At 32.2% G+C, this 23,207-nt stretch overlaps 1 protein-coding gene across 1 annotated transcript in view; it reads right to left on the reverse strand.

The window, feature by feature from the left end:
* Window positions 1–605: 605 nt before the first annotated feature.
* LOC100167169 (phospholipase A1) overlaps window positions 606–23,207 on the reverse strand; it is a 32,560-nt gene continuing 9,958 nt past the window's right edge. Inside the window, exons 3-7 of the mRNA XM_001946816.5 lie at window positions 9,707–9,906; window positions 5,370–5,615; window positions 4,231–4,410; window positions 2,832–3,021; window positions 606–977 (exon numbers count right to left, since the gene is read on the reverse strand). Coding sequence (XP_001946851.1) covers window positions 827–977; window positions 2,832–3,021; window positions 4,231–4,410; window positions 5,370–5,615; window positions 9,707–9,906 — 967 coding nt within the window. The 3' untranslated portion in view covers window positions 606–826. The remainder of the gene's footprint in view (window positions 978–2,831; window positions 3,022–4,230; window positions 4,411–5,369; window positions 5,616–9,706; window positions 9,907–23,207) is intronic.

Raw genomic sequence — 23,207 nt, forward strand, 5'->3', positions numbered from 1 at the left:
AATTTTGTTATTGTATTGTATGCTACGTATATATCTCTGTGTGAAATATTATGTCAAATGATTAATGTTTTTAAGATAGACCTTAACCGACCGGCCGACCGTTTTTTTTCACGGCCGTCTCGATTTATTTTTTTAATCCATTTTCGTAACAAAAATGATTTATAGTGTGTATTAATAATATAATAATTTATTTACTACGACCGTTGCGCACGGTGATATCGTCGCCCGACCGTCGGCCTGGAAACGCTTATTTTCGAGATTTTCCAAAATCCCTCAAAAACAACACCGTCTCCACCTCTAGTCAACGATATTCGCGATAATCGATACGCCGTCGTCCGCAAACCACAACTTTGCCGATAATCCGACGATGTGAACCCTATGTCAGACGCCTATATAGTATATAATGTAATAAATTGCGATGACGCAATATTGTAGAACATTTCACATAGCTTTGTGTACATCTGAACTCTAAAAATACAAAACACATAATTTAATTATAGCCATTTATATACATATAATATATAGGTGTTCATATTATAATATTTATGTAATATTATGTAAAACCGCGATTAAAACATTATACATGATTTATACGATTCACACAAAAATAATAATAATATTATATAATATAAGTGTGTATTTATGTGACTTAAATGTAAATAAATTTAAAAACAAATATTTGATATTTTGTACATTTTGTGTAAAGACAATAAAATTAAGACGTCTTATGATTATTGTTGTTGCCGACGTTCATTTCACACCGTCCTCCCCGTCCGCGATTTCAGTTGTTGACGTTGTGGTTGTTGCCGTTGACGTTGCTGCTGTTTTAGTCCTCGTCTTCGGGCAGTCGCATCGACTGATCTACGCTGTCGCTGTTCGGTTTTGACGGCGGCGGACAGCAGTACGGACTACCCTTGACGCTGGTCTTAGAACAGTACGGCGCGTCCGAGTTGGTCACACAGTACACACCGTTCACCCTGCGCAACCACACAATAGTTAGGGCTGTGGAAAGCTGGGACGGTTTTTCGTTGTCGTTTTTCCGTGCATTTATACCAGTAAGCGGAAGAAAAATTATTAAATTATAAATTATTCTCTTTTCTAGGTCATGTGGAAAATTGATTTTCAAGTTTTTTTTTTTTTCAGTATACTAAAAATACCTATAGGTACTTAACTAAAGTGAAAAAAAAATTCATTTGGTACTAAAGTACTAATAAACAATACAAAATAATCGAAAATACATTTCTTACATAACCTAGGAAATAGAACAGGGAATTAAAATATTTTTCATAATTAAAATCCAGCTTCTGATACTGGATGTATTCTTCTTCCACTTTTTGGAACTTTCATGTAGAAACTTTTTTGATTGTAAAATTTAGTGACGTGTGACCATGTGTATGTTCGTTACTGATTTCCAAGAACCTTAACCATAACTTATCTTTAATTCTACATACAGCGTTCGGAGAACTCACGCACTGTAATATGAACAGTTACTACACACACAGCCACACTTAACTCACGATGGATATTATATAATAATGCATAAATCCGACCCCTTATAAATGGTTCGCTTTCAACACCCTGAAGCATGCATATTATAGTGTAGAGAAAAATAATTGCTTCGAAATATGTTCATTTTCAGTGTTGAGTAAGTTACTCATAAAAAATACATAATCAAGTTTCTTTACTAGTCACTCAAAATCGTAATGAAATTACTTTAATTTTCAATGAGTTACCCTATTATGATAACTTAGTATAGGTTTCTATATTTTTTGTTGAAAATGTTGATGTTCTTAAATCAAAATTCAAACAAGTTATTGTTTAGTTATTAAAATTTAGAAACTAAGGATAATAGTCCTTAAAAATGGTTTTACAAAAATTTAGAACAAATGTAATAATATTGGATCTATAGTATTTATTATTCTGGAGCCATGCTTATAAATAATTAATGTTAATAGAATAATATTAATTACCAAAATTGTCAAATTACCATAGCACCCTCGCATATAAGGACCTATAACTGTCCTTACTACACAAATAACTCAAAAACTACTATTTGAATTTTGGTTTTGATACGTCAACATTTTCAGAAAAATTACCCACAAATTAATTTAGGGTAGAAAAGTATAGTTTTTATATGAAAGTTGCTATCTCAGGACACTCCTAGGTAAAAAAAAAATTATCTCATGAATTTGAAAATATGATCATTAAGTACATTAAGTACATTTAAAATTTTCCAATAAAAACTAAAATGTATGTTTTGAGAATTACTCAATAAAATTAATTTCTATTACATTTCCATTATTTGGAATTAATTCTGAGGAAGTAACATAATGCGTTAAAAGCATAATAATATAAGTAAAATAATTACAGAAATGCATTACTATCGTAATGTTATATACGTTACTAGCTACTACCCAATACTTTTAATCTTTTACGACTCCGGATCATTGTGACGGATCGAAGTCGATCGAAATCCAAATTATTGTAATTTCAGCGGAGAATATAATCATAATATTATATCCTTCACATTTGCTGCAGCTATTTGCATATTATCAGCAAGTGGTTTTTTTACTAAAATCTTAACGCGGTTCCAAAATAGATAAAGTGTGTGACACAAAATAAAATATACACGAAAAAACCATCACGGCTTCTGATAATGTCTATCAAATTGCGTATCGTTTAAAACGAAATCACGTGAGACTATATTATAATATGTCGCGAGAAAACATAATTATTGTTACTTGACGCAGTTTTCGACAGAATAATATTATATTATATTATACTCTCGGACCAGCTTCGGAATGCGTTCGGAAACGAGATGGGACACTTACTCGTCAGGTGTGTGTTGGCCCAGGACGACGTATGGCGTTTGGCCGAAAGAGTTGACGACCGAATAGCTTGAACCTCCTTCGCCGCCCTGCAAACATCTCCTGGTGCACGGTACCGCTTTTCGGGCGGATTCCTGGTCCAAACTCTCTGCCAGGTAACAGACGCTCCTCGTGTGACCGCACAGTTCGGTGTCTGCGCACGAATAAGGACAACATGTTTTATTAGATAGCTCCGAAAATATGTCGCGTGAAAAGAAAAAAATTTTGACATTGACGATACATGCAAGGGCTGAAGTAATGACTTCGAGAACGATTCCCATCGTAGCCTACACGTCACTCGATCCCGCACTTTTCCCTCAAGGTTAACAAACCTTGCTGAAATTACAGACCCCCCCCCCCCCCCAACACGGGTTTGTGCAGGTTAGTGGATGTGTGACCGAATTCTATCTGTTCGCGATCAGACAGATGCAGTGCCGCAGTGGCGTTGTCGAGAAGCAAGGTAAGTCCAGGGTCACTATATTCTCAGAAAATAACCGGCCCAACATAAATTAACAAATTATTACATTTTTTTCGATAATATCAGTAAGTATGTTATTATTTTATAACGATTACGTCATTTTTAATCAGGAACTTTATCAATATATTGTATTACAAAGAAAATGTAAAACTATATACACTTATTATAAGTAGGTACTTGATTTATGCAGGCGTCGGGTTCATATTCCCTTGAATTTTCACAAAAAAGTTGATACAATATTATTATTCCAAGAAAATTAATATAACTTGTAAACTCTCCCGATGGTAAACTCTCACGGGTCCTTATTAGTATGTATTGAAGGGTATATGTAAACTATCCTGGGTCTACTTCAGTACTACTGAAGGATAAACTCTCCTGAGTCTATTATAACTTCGTTTATACATTATAGTCGTATCATTGTATCATTGTACTTCTAGTGTAATAATATGAATATTATACAAAAAGTCAATATTGAGAATAACGGTAATTCAATCACTTTATAATAATTATTATTTATAATGATAACCACAGTCTCAGTCTATAATAAATTCGCAGTATAGCAATACAGTTTGAAAAAGCTCGGGAGAGTTAACACATTTCCTCTTCAGGTAAACATAATGTTGACCGAGGAGAATTTACCATCGGGAGAGTTTACTACCGTCCATTGGTTCAGTGTTAGTCGATTTTATTTTCATTATCATCTAAGTAAGCCTGCACAATCCATTTGATTTCGATATCATAATATTATCTTCGAAGTGACTGGTTTCTACGATGCTGCAAAATGTATAGAGCACAGTGGCCCTGACCTGCAGGGTAAGTCACATCGTATAACTCTTATAAGCTAACCCCGAGTGTAAGGGCCAAATTTCGCATCCAAGTACTCACCGGAAGAGTTCGAACAGAACGGCTGCACGTGTCCACCGTTCAGACAGAAATCCACGTGTCCCATGCGCTTCAGATCACCGTACTTGGACGTGGCGTGTATGATCTGCACGACGTCCGCGTCCCCGGAATCCAATCGGCTGGATGCCCGGTTGCGAATCAATGGTTTTGCCGGATCCACACCTGTAACGTGTGATGAAAATCAAAAATCACACATATGATAATACTTCTGTGGACATGTGTCTTAAATTGTTTTTGCTTTTTTGTACAATTCAAGTAATCGTAATAATTATTGTATAACTCGGTTTCGTAAGTAACCACAATAGTATCGAAGACCAATTCATTGTCAAAATTATATTCTACTACTTCAAAATGATTTAAACTAATTTCAAAAAAATTGTGTGATAAAAACGGTATGTCTATAAATATAGAAAAATGCGCCACTATTTCTTTCTCTTTAAAAAAAGAACCTATTATTTTTCATTACAACCTAAAAAATAAATTAAATAAATTAACTTGGTGTTACTTTAAATCCAAAACTCGATTTTAAATTTCGTACTAATAATAATATTATTAAAAAAACATCAGCTTAACTAGGATTTATCAAACGCACCTATAAAGACTTCCACGATGCCCACAATCTCAATTGTAGTATTTATCATTGGTAAGCTCTCGACTGGAATAGTCAAATTTGATATGCATATCAAAATCATAACCCAAAATCAATATCTCTCCAAAATCCAGAATAATTTTAAATTGTTTCAGATTGTGGCCCTTCCAAATGTAAACATTTATAGATTTACTCATTCAGATTTTAATATTTTAAATTGGTTCTTTTCTATCTCACTACTGGAAAAAAAAAAGATTTCAACTAAATTTAAAATTTCTTTATAAAGTATTAAACAATAATGTCATAGATCATCCAGAACTGATAGAACGTTTGTACATCAAAATAAACACTCAAAAGTCTAGGCATACACAACTTTTCTATTCACCGAATATATCAACTGAATATACGTCATTCTCCCCTTCTAATATTTCAATGTCTCTGGGAAACTACGAATAATGTAGATTTGTTCACTCTTTGCTCAATGATGTTTCTTCTCATGTGCATTAATCTTTATTTATGTAGATATAATTACCTATGATGCGGTGCATTCTGAACGGCAAGTAATTGGCCATAATGCCACACAGGTGTGCGCCCAAGCTGTGGCCCACACACGTGAGCTGGTTCACGTCCAGTCCGGCGGCTCGAAGATGCGTCAACATTACAGCCATACACCTGGCTACGGGCTTGAGATTGTGAACGGAGGCTGCATAACAAGGGATGGCCGAGAGTTTTCCCCAGTCCACCATGAACACGTTGTACTTTCCGTTGTTCAAGTACGCTGTAAATCAGACGATTTTCATAAATTTCTCACCAAATCGATCGGGGCTTTCAGATTATTCATACATTGAAACGCAACACATTTCTAAACAAATTGTGTTTACTGTACCGGTAAAATTTACTATATTTTAGTTACATCTTATTGGTATTCATATAATGAATATAATCCACATTATATACGTCTGGAATACGAATGTAATGAAGCATATTTTAAACCAACTTAAATGTTAGGTTAGGTTCCGATATTAATAACGATACTAATAACGTATAATAATATTGTTAGTGATATTTAATAATAGTATATTTGAGAGTAGTCTCCTCTGTAGGTCATCACATACCTTACCGATTATATGTTTCGATTTATACGAGTCCATTAAAATATTGAATAATTTATGTTTTAACGTTCATTGTGTCTATACGATAATAGTTTATGTAGATTTCGTGATGTACTTCACGTGTGCGCATCAATCATAATTTATATTTTATTAATATTTACAGTCGTGGTCGCGTTGCATTATTATTAGGTACCTACCTATATATATATATATATATATATATTGTGTTCAAACGTGAACGCTGCAGCAGACCAAACGACAGCTGTATACATAATATTATATATTATTATTGCATCGGTGGGTAGGTGTTTTTTATTCTCGTCACAGTCGAGTGCCTATGCATAATATCATTATCGTCGAGTTTGCATAAAACGCTTTAAATCCGTTTATTTTCTCATCTCGCACGCGCGCAATCAGCGTCGAATAGTTTTAACACGGTAAACATGATAATGATAACAACATAATATTATCATTTCGTATACACATGTTTGCGTACACAAGCACTCGCATTTAAGCCCAGCATTGATCGTTGCAGTTATAGTGCACCCTGCTGCATAGCCGTCCTCATATCGAAATATTATGTATCTCATCGTCATGCGACCCTTTAATGATTACCCCGTTTTGGGAAAAAAAATCGTTTCTATTACTGTCTTGCAATAATTTGTTAATTACACAAAATAAGCTTGTAGACAAAGCTAAAATGTATTGATATAATTAATTAATTCTAAGTGGATCGATTAATGTTTTGACTATACGATATGATTGGCGATTTTTTTTTTTTTTTACTTTTTACTTGTTTTAGATTACCTACAAAATAAAAATAATCGGCTCAATCTGTCAATGATTTCCTATAAATTAATCAATGTTTCTTCAAAATTACATAAAACGTTTGAGAGCCAGTTTGATCGATTACCTACTCTGTTTGCGGTCAGTAATATAATATTATTATTAACCTGCGAAAGTATGGAAATCACATATATATTATACCAATATGCATACCCACGTATAATAAACGGATGTCCGAGAACCGAGCTACAGGGTGGAGCAGAAAATAACAGTTTACGGTTGTTTGCCTGTAAAGGTAAATATTATGTACGAACATAAGGGTATAATATTATCATAGTTTTCCCTCGTCGTGTGTGAATTTTTTATTTTTCCTATTTGTTATTATTTACGCGTCTTCCGGAAATATCAAAAAGAAAATAAAGTACAACCTGTTTTGTACATGCATAATACGCTAGGTATGTAAATGAGTTTGTATATTAATTGAGACTTGTATTTTGAATAATATTTATTTATTTTGTATTGTTATTATTGTTCAATAAACGATGCAACAGAGGTCGAAGTAATACTATAGTGGTTTCCACCTCAGTTTCGATACCACACGAAAAAAAGGTATATGTAAATGAGTGAGCTGTGTACTATCCAATTGTTCAGCAAAATGCATGACGCATGTTAACATTTGATATACGATTCGTGTAATAGGTTTTCCACATGTTGTGTGAAACATTATCATACGTTTTAAAGTGAATTTCAATTTTCCAAACTGAAAAACTTTTCATTCATTTATGCAGTTTATAGGTCGGCTGGTACCTGCTCTATACTCAATTCTCTAACCCGTAAAAACGTGTAAATCGCACCGTTGTCGTAGTAAGGAACCTACACACAAAAGCCGGACAATATCCATCGCTAGATGAGCAAATTAATTCACGGACCTACTTGTTCACACTAACTCGGAGACCAGATAAATTAAGCGTGTCAACGAGAGAAAGAAAACGCGAAGATTCTGGTAATAGCCAACACACCAAATTCGAGTAAAAAATATAATTACGTAAAACGCGTAGGCGTTCACCGCGATGACGCTGAAACGTGCTCACAGCTCTTTAAGTCCCGAAATGGGTCCCTTTTCCTATATTAGTGGCTATTAAACAAATTCCCAAAAGTAGTCTCAAAAGTTGAAACTCGAGAGGGACGAACAAATTGAATTATTAGTTCGTAAGCCATCAGAAATGTGCGAGACCCGTCCTGAAAAATAACACTAAGGTTACTTAATAATAATAACGATGACGCGGTGACTGTGCACAGGGAAATCTGTTTGACTCAATAAAGCAACAAATCTCCCGTCGATTTCGGTAGTTTAAAATAATGTTTTAGATTTTGAGCGGGCAATGTTGATTCTACAATGATGTGTGTTTTTTGTTATCTTTTTGTTTGTGTATGTAAACAAGTTTTCTGGTATTAAAAATTATCCAATCGTTAACATTAAGGGAGGTTTTAAGTAGAAAATAGGATTTAGCTTGTTCATTAAAGGGTCTTATCTGGGAAACTTAACAATACTCTTTAAAAAAAATCGGAGAAAAATACAAAAATTTGTTAAAATTATAATTAAAATAATAAACTATAGTAACCTTGCTCACCAAAAAGTTTGGTCACCTATGCTCCGAATCATTTTTAATCGTATACGATTATGTAATCTTTATATAGAATTTGAAGTTGATGCTCACTGTAAAAATGGTAAAATAAAAAAATTTCATATCGGCAACGACTAATAATTGTTTATAGATAATAAGAAAAAGTTTTATGATTTTATAAGCTAAATATCTATAAGTTAATATTTTGTGTTCAAAAATAATTCTACAAATAAAAAATATAATATGATAACCGAATGAATATTATTTGTTGTAATAATAAACGATTGATACATTATTTTGGTAGAAACGTCGACGAACGAAGGTCACGGCGAGTGTTGAGACGTTTTTTTATTGACTCATTTATATATTTATACAATAATTCATACGACTGGGATGAAGAGGGCCGAAGAGAATAATATGAATTATATTATTGACTTTTTTGAGTCTAGTCTCATCACATTTTACGCCGTCGCGACGCCGTCTTCATTGTCATCGTTTATTATAACATCATTTTCCGCGTGCACTGTATGTTTTGTATGATGAAATACTCCATTCGCTAAGTTTTCTATTTGAGTTCAAAAAATGTATGTATTTAATTATAGGACCGATGAAAATAAATCAAACAGTCTCCTGGCTGACTATTTACTCACTAATAATTTGTTCAAATTTTAATTATAATTTTAGTTTAAAGTACTTCTTAGAACGTTAAATTATTGCAAACAAAATTTCTAGTTTTTAAGTTTATTAATTTAAAAGAAAAAAAAATGGTGATTCATAATATTTTAATTACATAATTCACGGTATTTTTCATCTATTATGACAAATATTGTTTTCTTCGTCAATTATTGGCTTTTTTATAGAATGGCATCACTCATCAATGATTTATAAATAGATCAAAACATACATTTGAAACTTTTTTTCACCCTAAATTATTATCGAAACCGGCCACGGGTGGCATTTTTCTTCGAGCAGTCACGGTGTCCGTTTACAATACTTGTAATAAGAGTACCTAATATCTTTATAATATAATATATGTACACACAAAACCTGTGCATCTTATACCTACCCATATATAGAGTATCTAGTTCAATGGTTCTTAACCTTGAATGTCCATGGACAATTGGGGATTTTTAATTAGTATTTATAATCAATGATAATATGAATAGTAAAATATATCATGTTTAATGATTATATTTTCAACTACTACGCGGAAACCAAAAACTAAGTTCACGTGGCACCCAGATTGAAGATCACTGATCTAGGCACTCGTTTCGATATGCATCTGAAAAAACCCTTCCGATAATGGGGCGATTAATGTATTAACAAAATTATCTGTACACACTAACCGTCTCTAAGCACTGCCCCGGGCAAGTAGTCTAGTGACGCTCCACCGTATCCGTGCACAATTAACACCGTGTGCAGCGAACGATCCCATCCGCTCGAGTGCAGCCAAGCGGGTGACGTGAATTCGATTTGTTGCTTCTGCATTTTCGAATACCCATCTCCTCCTTCTCCTCTCCCTCCGCCATCACCAGCTCCGGTGTTCCTGAAATATGATACATTATTATCACATGATACGAAGTGTTTAAAAAATACGCGACATAATAATAATATTATTGGCATAATGATTTTAAACCTTCGACTAATCGACCTTCTAACTAAACGACTTATTTTTTTGTCGATAAGCTATGTTATATTCAGTTTGGTACGTTTGAAAAGTTTCACATCACCACCCCGAGTATCTCGCCATACCAAATCTATAAATATTTTTGTTTACTGTTACCTATATATACATATTATAATTTAAGGGTCACCATAGCAACTGGTAACCAGTGTAAATAAAAAAAAGCGTCGCGCGATTTTCAGATAGACAATTAGTCAAAAGTCATGTCTGTGTCAAAAAAACAAATTTATTGTGCTGTTTTGTTTTTTTTTTTTATTTAGATTAAAATCAAGTAACAAATTACCAAGTTGGAGAAGTTTATGTTTTTGATTTGTATAGAAATATATTAGTAATATAATAATATGTTATCATAAATAACATTTCACTACTAAAATATTGCAAGTTATTAAGTAGATATATTTAAAAAAATGTTATAGTCAAATATATGTCGAATTAAATGTAAATATTTAAATTTAAAATTAAAAACCAACGTTGCCATAAACAGCATCTTCCTTGTCATTTTGGACCACAAGCCACTGTTGTATATAGGTTTATCGTATACAATCATCGAAGTCGACGCAGTGACTTTCCAGACAGCTTATTTTTTTTCCATAACACGGCTCATTGTATAGGCAAAATAGGTACATTGTCGTGTGGGAAGAATAAATTCATGAGGTACCATCAAAATAATATTATAGGTGTTCTTTAATAGTATTGTATTTATTTGTATCCATATATTTTTTATATTATCAAAAAGTGAATTGATATATGCTTTAAAGATTTAAAATATTAGTGATATTAAATTTCAAAATAATATACAGTAATAATTGGAAAAAGGTTTCTTTTTCCTTATATCTACCTCGGTATGAACGGTATGATTTAAAATAAATTCAATATGACTTTTGCTTTAAAGTGGGCAGGCTGGTTAGAATAGAAATATTTCGGAAAATGTCAAATAAAACAACTATACTGTTCTCCATCGGTATAACGATGTATACGCAAATTGACTGCGTTCAAAAATAGTTTTAATCATATTCTACGTAGTTGGCATAACGCGTTGTCAAAAATATAATTTGTTAAGCAAACTTAATATAGATTTTAAAAAACATTGACAAAGAAGAAGAAAACATTTTACAAAATGATAACAGCGTTGTTGTGGTTCATCCTAGTAATGTGGTTATATTTTTTGTGTGCTTTCAATGAGCTTTCTAAAGATTTCATATTATATTTTTGTGTCAGTGGCTCGTTCCAATCCGATATAGTCCGTTCAATCACGAATTTCGTCAAATTTTCTTGGGACGTCTGCGTTAATTTACGGCGTTCTCCTATATTGTCACCATAGTATAATATATTACTATATAATATACACCGTTAACGAAAAATTAACCATTTACGACCGTTATGAAATGAGTTAAGATCCCGGTTGAAAATTAGTGGTCAGGTTGATCAGCCGCCGTCAACACCCACACAAAATATTTGAACAATTTAATCTATATTCTATATTTTCGACGCACCAATCAACTGCGACGTAAAAACAATAATTATTGCTAAAACAAATTTAAACCCTCGTATATTCTAGAACGTTGTTCCCAGAAAATTTCAAATTTTATTTCACTCACTGTGTGGTGTATAGTGTAAAACCAATTAAAACGTTCAAAAAGTTTGCAAATGACGTTGTTGTCGATTTATTTATAAGACAAATACGAGTCGATTTAAAAAAAAAGCTGTTAAAGTTTAATAGTCTCTTCCTTGCCGTTTTTATTCCAATCGGGTCTACTTTGTAGACTGCGAACAGCGCAGTGTTTTTCGATGGAGAAAACGAAATAATTCGCACGTACACGGTGAAAAATTCTCGTGTTTCTCTGCAGACCACCGCGAAATATATTACGCCATGGCGTTATAATATTATTATCATAATACCGCGACACAATATGTCTCTGCACAACTACGTTTTGTTCTGTGTCGACGATTTAAAAAAAAAACATTCTTTGTACGGAAATAACGCTTTACACACGCGCTGCCGTGTACCTACTTATATTATATTATATTGGTGTACCCACCACGCTGCGCTGACGGTACTTAAGTGAGAATACACGCGTGTTTATGATTTGACCTTTCTGAAAGCGTGGATGACGACGCGATCTACACACATACACAAACACACTCACGCACACCCAAACTCACAGCCCATCGTTGAAACTCGAGCACAGAGATTTTATATATATACTCACACACACAGTTGTCGTTAACAAAGGAAACCAGGAGAAAACGGTTTTCAGGAAATTCGGTCCTTATGTAATATAATATATTATAAGGCTACAACTTACTCTCCTGTTTTATTCTGTGTTTACCGTCGCGTCGTTTAAACTCGATGATACTCGAATGGGCGTGACACCGCCTTTTGCCGCCGTTTCGTCCATCTCTCTCTCTCTCTCTCTCTCTCTCTCTCTCTCTCTCTCTCTCTCTCTCTCTCTTTCTCTCTCTCTATCTATCTATCTATCTATCTATCTATCTATCTATCAATCTCACTCTCTCTGTCTTTCTCGGTGTCCCTCGGTTCTCTCGTCAATTCCTCGCGGCACTCCATTTTGTCACTCTCTGCAGTCCACCCCGTTTGACAACGCACACCGCCGCGGTGTTTGGTCAAACTTTGAAACGACCAAAAGCCCCGACACTCGTCCATAGCTCTGACCATAGCTCAGCTGTGACGCTCTCACCCCACGGAAATCTGATTCGCCGACGCGCGTCTTCAAGTGTTACGATTAAATCATCGCTGTAAACGTTGTTTATTATTTTATTCTGGCGATTATATTGATATGAAAATCTTGTAAAAATGCAAACGATTTGAAAATCACATCTTATTTTATAATATTATTACTACCAATAAAACGTTGTAATGCGTGGTAGATTTAATTTTGTGTTGATTGTTGAATTCGTCCAACCACAGCTTCGATAGTAGTTGCAGTCAAATATTTTAAATGTTTGTTTTCCTTTCCTTTGTCATAATACAATATATTATCATGCTCGTTCGATCAACCAATATTTAATATTTATTCGTAACTATCGATATTGTACATAAATTAAAATTATTATATCGTATACAATTAAATATAATATTGTCGCCGGAAAATGTTTTTTTGAAAAAAGGGGATTACTCTTCTGGCATATTTAAAATAAATTATCATACCTATGTAAATCCCTTATAACGTTTGCTTAGAAATAATTCACTTTTGTGTGTGAAATCACTTTGCAGCGTAGGTACACATTTTTCTTATACATTTACTATGCGAATTGTATTATTAAGTTTACTGTTGAAATGTTTTCATTCCAATCAGAATCAACAGATATATTATAATACTGAGTGTCACACCACGATGTTTGTTTTGTCTCCAAAAATACACAAATTTAACTCTTCGCTTAATCTAAAACTCGAGATCAGTGGTTCACAAAGCTATTACCTATAACTACAGTTGATAAGTGTTCACCAAACGTTTTTTTTTTATATTTAAATTTAATAAACTTATAAAACAGAATAATCATTAATCGATGCATAACTCGTTCGATATCTTATTATACAAATTAATGGATATTAATTAGAACAACATATTTATTTTTAGAAAAATAAGGAGTATATAAGACTGGATATCCCAAATTGCTGAACAGCACGAAAAAAACAATCATTTTAGGGGCCATATACATGCTTGGTGAAACTCGCTATGTAGTGTGAACTAATGTAAATTACTGGATCTGAATAATCTCAACTATGTGTACAAAACAATCATGATATGCTTACGACAATAAATTATTAATAATCAAATGTTCTCATGGAGTTTTTGTTTCGTATACTAATACCCAGTATTATTTTATAATAATAACAGGCAGATATAACTATGTGCGTTTCCAGTTTCGTTGATTTCGAATCGGCAACATTCTTTCTCTCTTTCATAATATTTCAGCGCTCGCAAGTCGCAATTATATTTGTCCGGCAATACTGATATTATATTGTATGAAAGTACAACGGTTTCTATTCTTAAAAAAAATAATGTAATTTAAAATAATATTTTTGTTTATTTATTTAACTATTATATTATTTAAAATTTGTCAACGTAATATTGCATTTTATTACAAGTTCTTTTTTTTTTATTATAGTACATATTATTATATATTTTACTTTTTGTCCCATCCAGCATTTCCGGGCAAAGATTTTTTTTAAATAAATATGCTGGACAGTTATTAAATCTAGACTCCGTGTATAAGAGACCCCGTCGATGGACTTCCAAATGAAATGGAAATATCAATCCGCAGCTGCTATCAACTCACAAAACCCACCATAGGTTTCATTTTTTATCATTTCAGTTGAATATTCAATTTTAACCTTTCTTAGCAGATGCCTACCATAATAGCTATCTGTGAATTTCGGCCCAATCCTTACATCGGTTTGAGCTGTGATAAATCAGTGAGTCATTCAGTCACGTTATCCTTTTTTATATTATATAGAAAATATAGATAGATTATCATTTTATAAATTATGAGAAAAAGTGTATTTTAATTATTTACAATAAAGTATAGGATTAAATAAACAAAACTAAGCTTATACACAATATCTATTAATCAACGTCATTAGAGTTTTTGTCGGTGTCACCTGAAAATGTATTGTGGTAAATAACATCGAAAGTCGTAAGCATATATCCTTAGTATAGAATCTAGGAACACTAGTTGATAGTACCGAGCTCTTTTCGATGTGTTATAGTTTCTGATAAGAGTTTTTGTAATCGGGCTTTAAATTTTAATTCAGTCTTATGGATTTCTCTAAACTTGCCCATAACAATTTGTCCTAAAGGATTTGTGAAATGTTTAAAATTATATTCTATAGACGTAGGTGATAGACGTCTGAATTTATAAGATGTATAGTTTTAAGAGTTATAATTTTATTTGGAGTGTTGGTTCGTAGTTAGTACAAATCTAGCTAGACAAATCGTCTAGTTTATATTATGATAATAAAACTGTGGAAAGTGTTTTGGAAAAAAAATATTACGAACTGCAACGATCAAGTCTCCGAATCCTCAGCTGGGTGGCTGAGGACGATTAAATTAACAATTATATATTATGCTCTATGGTCATAAAAACACATACACAAACCCGGATGACTGCAGCGGTTAATCTATTCCTATATACTGTGTTAGTTCAATTCACATCCAAAATAATCGAAAATACATACATTTTTTTCAATAACAAAAAATGACAGCTAACGGATAGGGACAAATTGTGAGCAAAAAGCAAATATTTGAATAATTGTATAACATTTTGAAGAACAAAACATTTATAATAAATCTAATGTATATTTTGTATTATATTTCTATTCGAATGCAATGGCCGCGACATGTGGTACTTTATTACTAGGACATGCATACCTGAGGTACTCGTATAAGTTTAATAATAAAGTTTGCATAACCATATAATATATTGTGTCAATGACAAATTTACTACCCATGAAAATTTCGAATATTGTCAGTAAAGTTAACAAAATCCGTTGCCTTGTTTAGACGTTTCACGTCCGGCGGAACTAACAATAAAATTTACCAACAAAACCAAACTAGTATATGGTGATAGTTGTTGTTTTAAATAACAAAAAACTTTACAATGGAGTTATCCATTGTTTTAAACTGCACTATTTGTGAACTCAATTCGATCTGATTCCATTATTTAACTATTGAAATAATAAAGAAAATTATTTCGTTTGATTACATTTTAGATTCAGAGTGGGGTATGAATTTAATGATGACATGGTTTTTACTTCTGTCTGTATAAATGTTTTCTAGTAGAAATAATGCTTCAATTTTCCACTTCAGTATTTTTTCTGGTGGAAAATTGAATCTAGTTGGTACTTTTGGGAGGTCAAAATGTTAAATTCCCATTACTTTTCAAAAACGTCTGCAAATAACAAAAACAAAATTAAGGAAAAAACGGAAATTTTTACGCAAAACAGTTTTCGACAAAATTGATTTTGGCTTTTGGTAAAACTCTAAAATCAAGAAAATTTTCAAATTATTTTGAATTAGTAATTCATAAAAAAAATTCTATTTATATCTAACATTTAAAAATATAATACAAGACTCCTCATACCTTTCCTCTGACTTTACCAACAAAAAAAAGTTTCCAGAGAATCTAATTCATTTTTTATGAATATTTGAATTTAAAATGTTTTCTACATTGGATATTTAACTGTAAATTAACGAAATACGAATTGTCATCGAACGGGTTCTTATTTTGTTGTTATTAAAAAATGAATATATATTAACATTTTCCAAAATAGAAAGTACTTCATACTGTAACCAAAAAATCTACAGTTTTTTATAGATACTTTAAGTTTAAATTTGGCCGAAATTATATATTGAAATATGTAACTAAATAACAATTTTAGTTATTTTGTTGCAACTAAAAAATATTACTTGTGAGTACTTGAAACTTTTAAAGCATGTTATATATTATTGTTTACACACAATTAAATTTTAAATACAATGTTTTTGAACAACATTTTGGCCAAAACATGGGCGTTTATTAATGATAATTAAAATAGAAACCAATACTCATTTAATTATATAACGAAAAGTCAAAAACATGTATTTGTAATTAATACAACTCATTGTCCCTAATTTGCTTTTTATATAAACATACAATCATCCAATCTACAACGATAATTTCAACTCTTTTTTTTTAAGCTTTGTACTGTAAAAATGTTTGAAATGGTTGTACAAAATATCAAAATTAGATAAAATGTTAAGGGGGCTGCAGCAGATGAAAAAAAAGTGACTTTTAGACCAATAAGCTTATAGACAAAACTGGAAGAATTTGGTTTGACAGATTTTAATTTTGATAACGGATTATTATTGATCAACAAGTTTACTAGCGAATGGTCGAGGTGATTTTGAATATGTTTTTTTTTTCAGTTGTGAAATAATGAATAATTTAAATTATAGTATTATTACGTACATCATACATACCCTTAAAGTTTAAACGATTAATATTTATATCAGAGATATAGTTTTACGTACCTATTACATATTATATAAGTATATTTTTGATGTATGCATATTCCTATATGTAATTTTAAATAATTAGCACAATATTATAAAACGTTACATTAAATAAATTACCTGTACTCGAACATATCATATATTTATGGTAAATTATATGTTAGAAAGTAGGTAGGATTTATTTAATTGAACGTTTTATATCATTGTGATAATTTATTTAATAATTTCAAATATTTTTACATACAGTAATATCATATATTAAAAGTATATATTATGTAGGTATAATAGGTACGTAAAATTATACCTCTAATATAAATACTAATCGTTTAAATACAAGTTATGTGTAGGTATGTACTATGTATCTAGGTATGATTCGAATCATCGCTTGACATTTTGTACGACATTCTCAAACATTTTAACAACATCAACAGAGTAACAAAACCATTTCAAAAACTATGGTTGTGTTACATGAATGTGTACCTACCTGAACGGTATATTATAAACTGTTTATTAGCGACCACAGCAGTAATAATATTGCTGGAAATTACGCGCAGCACAGCATACCTATGCTAAAGAATTTTTTAGTACGGGGCCAAATTAATCGGCGTCTATGTTTAACCGTTTTCGTGGTTATCACCATGTTAGTTATTTCGATATCGGTATCCTGCTGCAACTCCACAAAAACGACCGGAACCACCACATCAAGTTACGTCTGCAAAACTTTCAACTCCGTCATCGGGACAATCGTGTCGGCTTTGATTCCCTCTTCGGGCGCCATTCACATAATGTTTGCCATGGAAAAGTTTAATCTTTTCAGTCGACTTGCGGGTGGCGGAATAGCTCACACGGTCTCGTCGAAATCCATGTGGTTTAACGTAGTATAACACATGGTATAAGATCGGCGGCTAGGTTTGACCGTGGACGTGGATACCACAGAGTCCGTTATCTCATCATCCGTATCCATCCGCTGCAAGTACACAGGAACAACCGAAACCGCCACATTGAATATCTGGTCTGCTGCGGGTCTTTCGGCTCCGTTATTGGGACAGTCGTGTAGGGCGGCGATTTGATTTCCGTTTCGGGCATCGTCGACATAATGTTTCTGGCATGGAAAAGTATAATTTTGTCTGCCAAAATTCGGTATAATGGCGAGCACGGACCTCGTCCAAATCCGTGTGTTTTAACGTAGTAGAAGGCATGATTATAATACGATAGTAATTTATAATGTTAAATAATAATAGCGTTTGTTGTAACAATATCTAAAAGAATTGTGAGACAAAAGACTAAATAATGATATTTTAACACTAGCTGACCATCTCCATGGATACTTTTTGAACCGTACGTGTTTTACAATGGTGTTTATTATTTATTTTATCCTGTATACAAAAGTTCTACCAGAAGAAGTGCTTCGATTTAAATATATAGTACCTTATCTTTTATAGCAAATCGGATCAAGATAGTACTTTAGAGAGGTCATTTTTCGATTTTCTCAATTGTTAACCGACAAATTACGAAAAACCACTAAAAATGGGATTTTAATTTCTAACGCTTTGTCTATCACCATAACAATGAATAAAAAATAATAATATTATAATATTAGTTCAACTTACAGGCTAAAATAAATAATAACAATATAAAAAATCTAGAGTGACACAAACCGTCTTCGCTCAGAATCGTTTTTTCGTATACAGTGATAACAGATAATATATCATTGAACTCAAGTTTAATTCAATTCATTATACATTGACCCACTTGTAACCTACCATACAGCAGAGCGACATCCACTTACTCGCTTTTTTTTATATTTACCCTTTTTAAAATATAATATTAACATTTTTTTTTTCATTTATCTAAAAATTCAAAGTCTTACCTGCATGCCAGCATATCTTTGTACAGAGTACTTAAGTATTTTGCCAATGCTGTCAATATTACATAACCAGTAAAATAAATTATTGTAATACTTTTTATCGATTAATTTAGGTACGTCATAATTATAATATTAGTTTCTACTTTCTACACTTACATTGAACTGCGTGCAAAACCACACCAAAGATTATGATTTAAATAATTTCAATTACATAATCAAATAAACACGGTTTGCAATCGATGATTTGAAATTAACTATTATTCATATGGCAGCCATTATAATGTACCAGTTGATGGACTATAAATTAGCCTTTAGTTACCAGTGGATGAATAGGTTCATAATAATTTATATAATAAAATTATTACGATAAATTGTTGACACAAATTTTAATCTGTTTTTTTAGATTCAAAGATTTTGATTTCCTTAATTTTCAACCGTATTACGGGTCAAAGCATTAAATCGTAGCCATCTTAATTATGTAGGTAGATATAGTGCATACGCGTATTTCTGCATGATAGGTGTTCTATTCAATACCATTGGTAGAAATAATGTAGCTTGACCGCACTAAACCGTTATCACCACGAGTATAATTTTCATTCTAAATTAATTTCACAAAAGAAACACATCCAAATGGGATTTATTGATTCCACGTTGAAATATCCTGCAGTTTTCAAAAAAGATATATAGGTACATCGATTCCGCTGAGCTTTAGATGTATAAAAGTGGCAGTTATAATGTTTTACTTATGAGGTATTAAAGTATGATACAAGTTATCTTATTATAATTAAAATTGATATAATATCGCCGATTAAAAATAAAATATTTATTGGAATCGATATACACTAATACACTCTAACTAACCTTTCACTTTTGTTTTATCTAATAACAAATATTAATTATTAACATTATCATAAATAATATAATAATATATAGTGCTGGCCGCATTTTGATGACATACCGTAACTCTTCTGATCCGATATAATATAACGGATTACTCGAGAATGACTTTAGCAATTTAAAACACTAATCATTATCAGGTCCTCCTCTTCGCCCAACCTTCGTTAGCTTATACAAAAAATAGTTCACTTGAAGAAACCCTAATGTTCTATAAGGTAATTCTATGCATAATTTATATGTTTTATCAATTTTTCTTAGAAAATGTTTAATTAATTTAAAAACTAATTGACTACCTACCTACTTGTATCTTTAATTTTTTTCGTTACTTATACAATTTTAATATTTGTATATTTAAAACTTTCATTTATTTTGTTAACACGGTGAATAATGTTATTTTCATTTTCGATATGATTCACTGACGAAAATAATGTTTCCCATTAAATGTTAAAGTATTCATTATACCTAATATCGTTGTACATCGGAATTAAGCATAAAGTGCTCGTTGTAATATAGTTAAAAATAATTATGAATCGGTGTACAACATAAAGTTAAAAAAAACGTATAGCCGAGTGCAGTCGGACACACAAGTCGAACCCTGCAACATTGTTGGAATTCTGCCAGTTTCCTATAGAGAATTCGCCTTTTCGGCTTCTTTTATAGCTCGTCGTGGCTATACCTCGACAGTCCGATCTTCGTCACCCTAGTTGACTCGATCCTCCCCGTCCTCCCCAGGCGAATCTTATCCTCCCGTTTCGTCTCCACGGTCTGAGATAAAAACGAGTACGACCGTCGTCATATCATTCTTTCACCAAAAATTGGGACGGTTAAAACATTTTCTACCGGGTGTTTGCAGCCCGCAGTCGTCCGCGTTCATCGATGTCAGTTAAAGAATGTCCGTGATGTGCATAATAGCTATAGGTACCTAACCTATATTATTGGATTTCCGAACACGAAAACTGTCTCAATGCCAAAATCAAAAAATACTACGTCTTATGCTATTATATACAATAATAATTAGGTTATACACACCGCCACTGTTCTGTGGCACTTAGAACACGGACTGCGCGCGTCTAGGAAATTTAAACAACACGCGCGCAAACCGCAATAAAACGACTTCGTTGGCTTCGTTCCAGGACACTGCATTGGATCGCTGTACACATTGTTATTCATTCGGTGTACTTTGGCCGTCAGGATTTTTTTTTTTAATAATATATAGCAGTGCCATCTATTATAGTACCTAGGTAGGTATACCGAACAACTGCTTCAATCAAATGTACCGGTAGGTCGAATGAATAGAAAAATTCTACATCCATATCGGAAATATTTTACACCGGCGATGGAACATAGCAAACGGTTTATTTCAGCTCCAACTTATTGGTCTTTGTGGGAGGCCGAAAGTTCCCGGGTCCGAAATAAACGTAGAAAGTCGTATGATGTGGGGAAAAAAATTATCTTTCCTGTCCACCAGACAGCATATTTTTTCCTGAATCAAAGTTGACGTGGTTCAGGCGCGGATTCAGGGGGGGGGGGGGGGCTATGGGTGCTCGGGCACCCCCTGTCGTCTAAGCCACTAATAAAATAAATTTTTATAATAATCTAAAATTACATAATCTAAAATATAAAGGCGTAACCATTTTTTTTTAAATTCTGATCGGAACGATGTGTGGATGATGTGTTTTTTTTAATTTTTTTAATTTTTTCTTCTTTTCTGTCATCGCCGTATTTGGGGCAGTACAATACTGCTTCGATTTTCTTCAACAGTATCTCGATCGATGGGAGAGTGAATCTAGTTGGTTCATTCAGAATGTCAAAATTTAAAATTGCAATAGTTTTAAAAGCGCCGGGAAAAATAAAATTAAAATTAAGGAAAACGGGAATTTTTAGCAAAATAGGGTTTCGACGAAATCAATTCTGGTTTTTAGTGTAACTCTAAAACAAATAACCAGCTACATGAAATTTTCACTGAATGTTTATATTAGAATTTTCTATACACGATAAAATTTTCAATATGTTTTGAACATTTTTAGTTTACAATTATATAAGTATTTTTTCTATGAATGTCAATAACATTTTAAAGTTTGAAAATGTATTAAATATTATAAATTATATGAAACATTTTAAAAATGCAGTCACATTTTTTTCTTATAAGCATTTAAAGTTCAAATGTTGACAAAATGGGTACATAAGAATCACGAAAATGTGCAAATTATTTTGAATTAGAAATTCATAAGAATTTTTATTTTTGAATCTAAAATTAGAAAATGTAATACAAGATTCCTCATTAGTACCTATGTCAGCACCTTTATCAAAAAAAAAATATCTACCGGAAAGTTAAATTAAATTTTTACATCGTTGTATATTTTCTGCATTTCTCACGTAGGCATGAGTAGGCATGTAGCGATTTTCTTATTTTCTTGTAATTCAAATACGAATACTTGTAAATATACTTAAAATTTACATCATATATATAACATCTCATCAATTCCCATACTTGATAAAATGTACAAAATATTTTGAGCCGTTTTTAGCTGTTTATGGACATTTTTAATTTTAAACGCTCAGAACCGTTTTTCTTAAACAATGATATTGTATCATTGAATTCAAATTTACCATCATCCATTACAGACTATACAGTGATCCAATTGTAACCTACTGTAAAGCAGAGCGACACCCACTTGCCCACCTTTTTTTTGAGCACCCCCTGTTAAAATCTTCTGGATCCGCGACTGACGCAGTTCATATATATTATAGCAGTAAAAAGGCAAAAACTATGAAATCGTGCGAAGTCTGTCGATGAATATACATAGTATTTTTTGAGAAATAATGAAAGAAAGAATGTGGTTCACACAGATGGTCTCGTTATTATCAATTCTCCATTAAAAATAAACTATAAATCACATAGGTATTTAGTAAATCTCATATTATATTTTTGTGATAAAAAATATATATTAATTTATTAGGTATATGATACTGATTTGTACCCACATGTAACTATTAGGCCCTTAAAGGGCTTATCCGTTTATATATAAATATTAATGCAATTTTAAATTCGTCAATATGTGGAAGAAGTTTAAAAAACAAAAGTATTTCCTTACTGTAACTTCAATTTGTAATAAATCAACATCGATTCAATTGCTACTATAATCCATAGCTATACAATTATTATTGTTCTTTATTTTCCAGAGAAAATAATAATACGAACAATTTTCGATCATCCGTTGACGTAAAGACATCAATACGTCTACAGTCAACCAGTAAACATATTCGGTTCGAATAGTGTTGATAGACTCAGAATCAGAAGTATATCTTCACTCATGGGTCGAGTATAATATATCCTTATTTACACACAAAAAAAGGACATCCCGGACAACTTAGCATTATAAATA

The sequence above is a fragment of the Acyrthosiphon pisum genome, chromosome A1 (genome assembly GCF_005508785.2).
Source record: "Acyrthosiphon pisum isolate AL4f chromosome A1, pea_aphid_22Mar2018_4r6ur, whole genome shotgun sequence".
Taxonomy (NCBI): Eukaryota; Metazoa; Arthropoda; class Insecta; order Hemiptera; family Aphididae; genus Acyrthosiphon; species Acyrthosiphon pisum.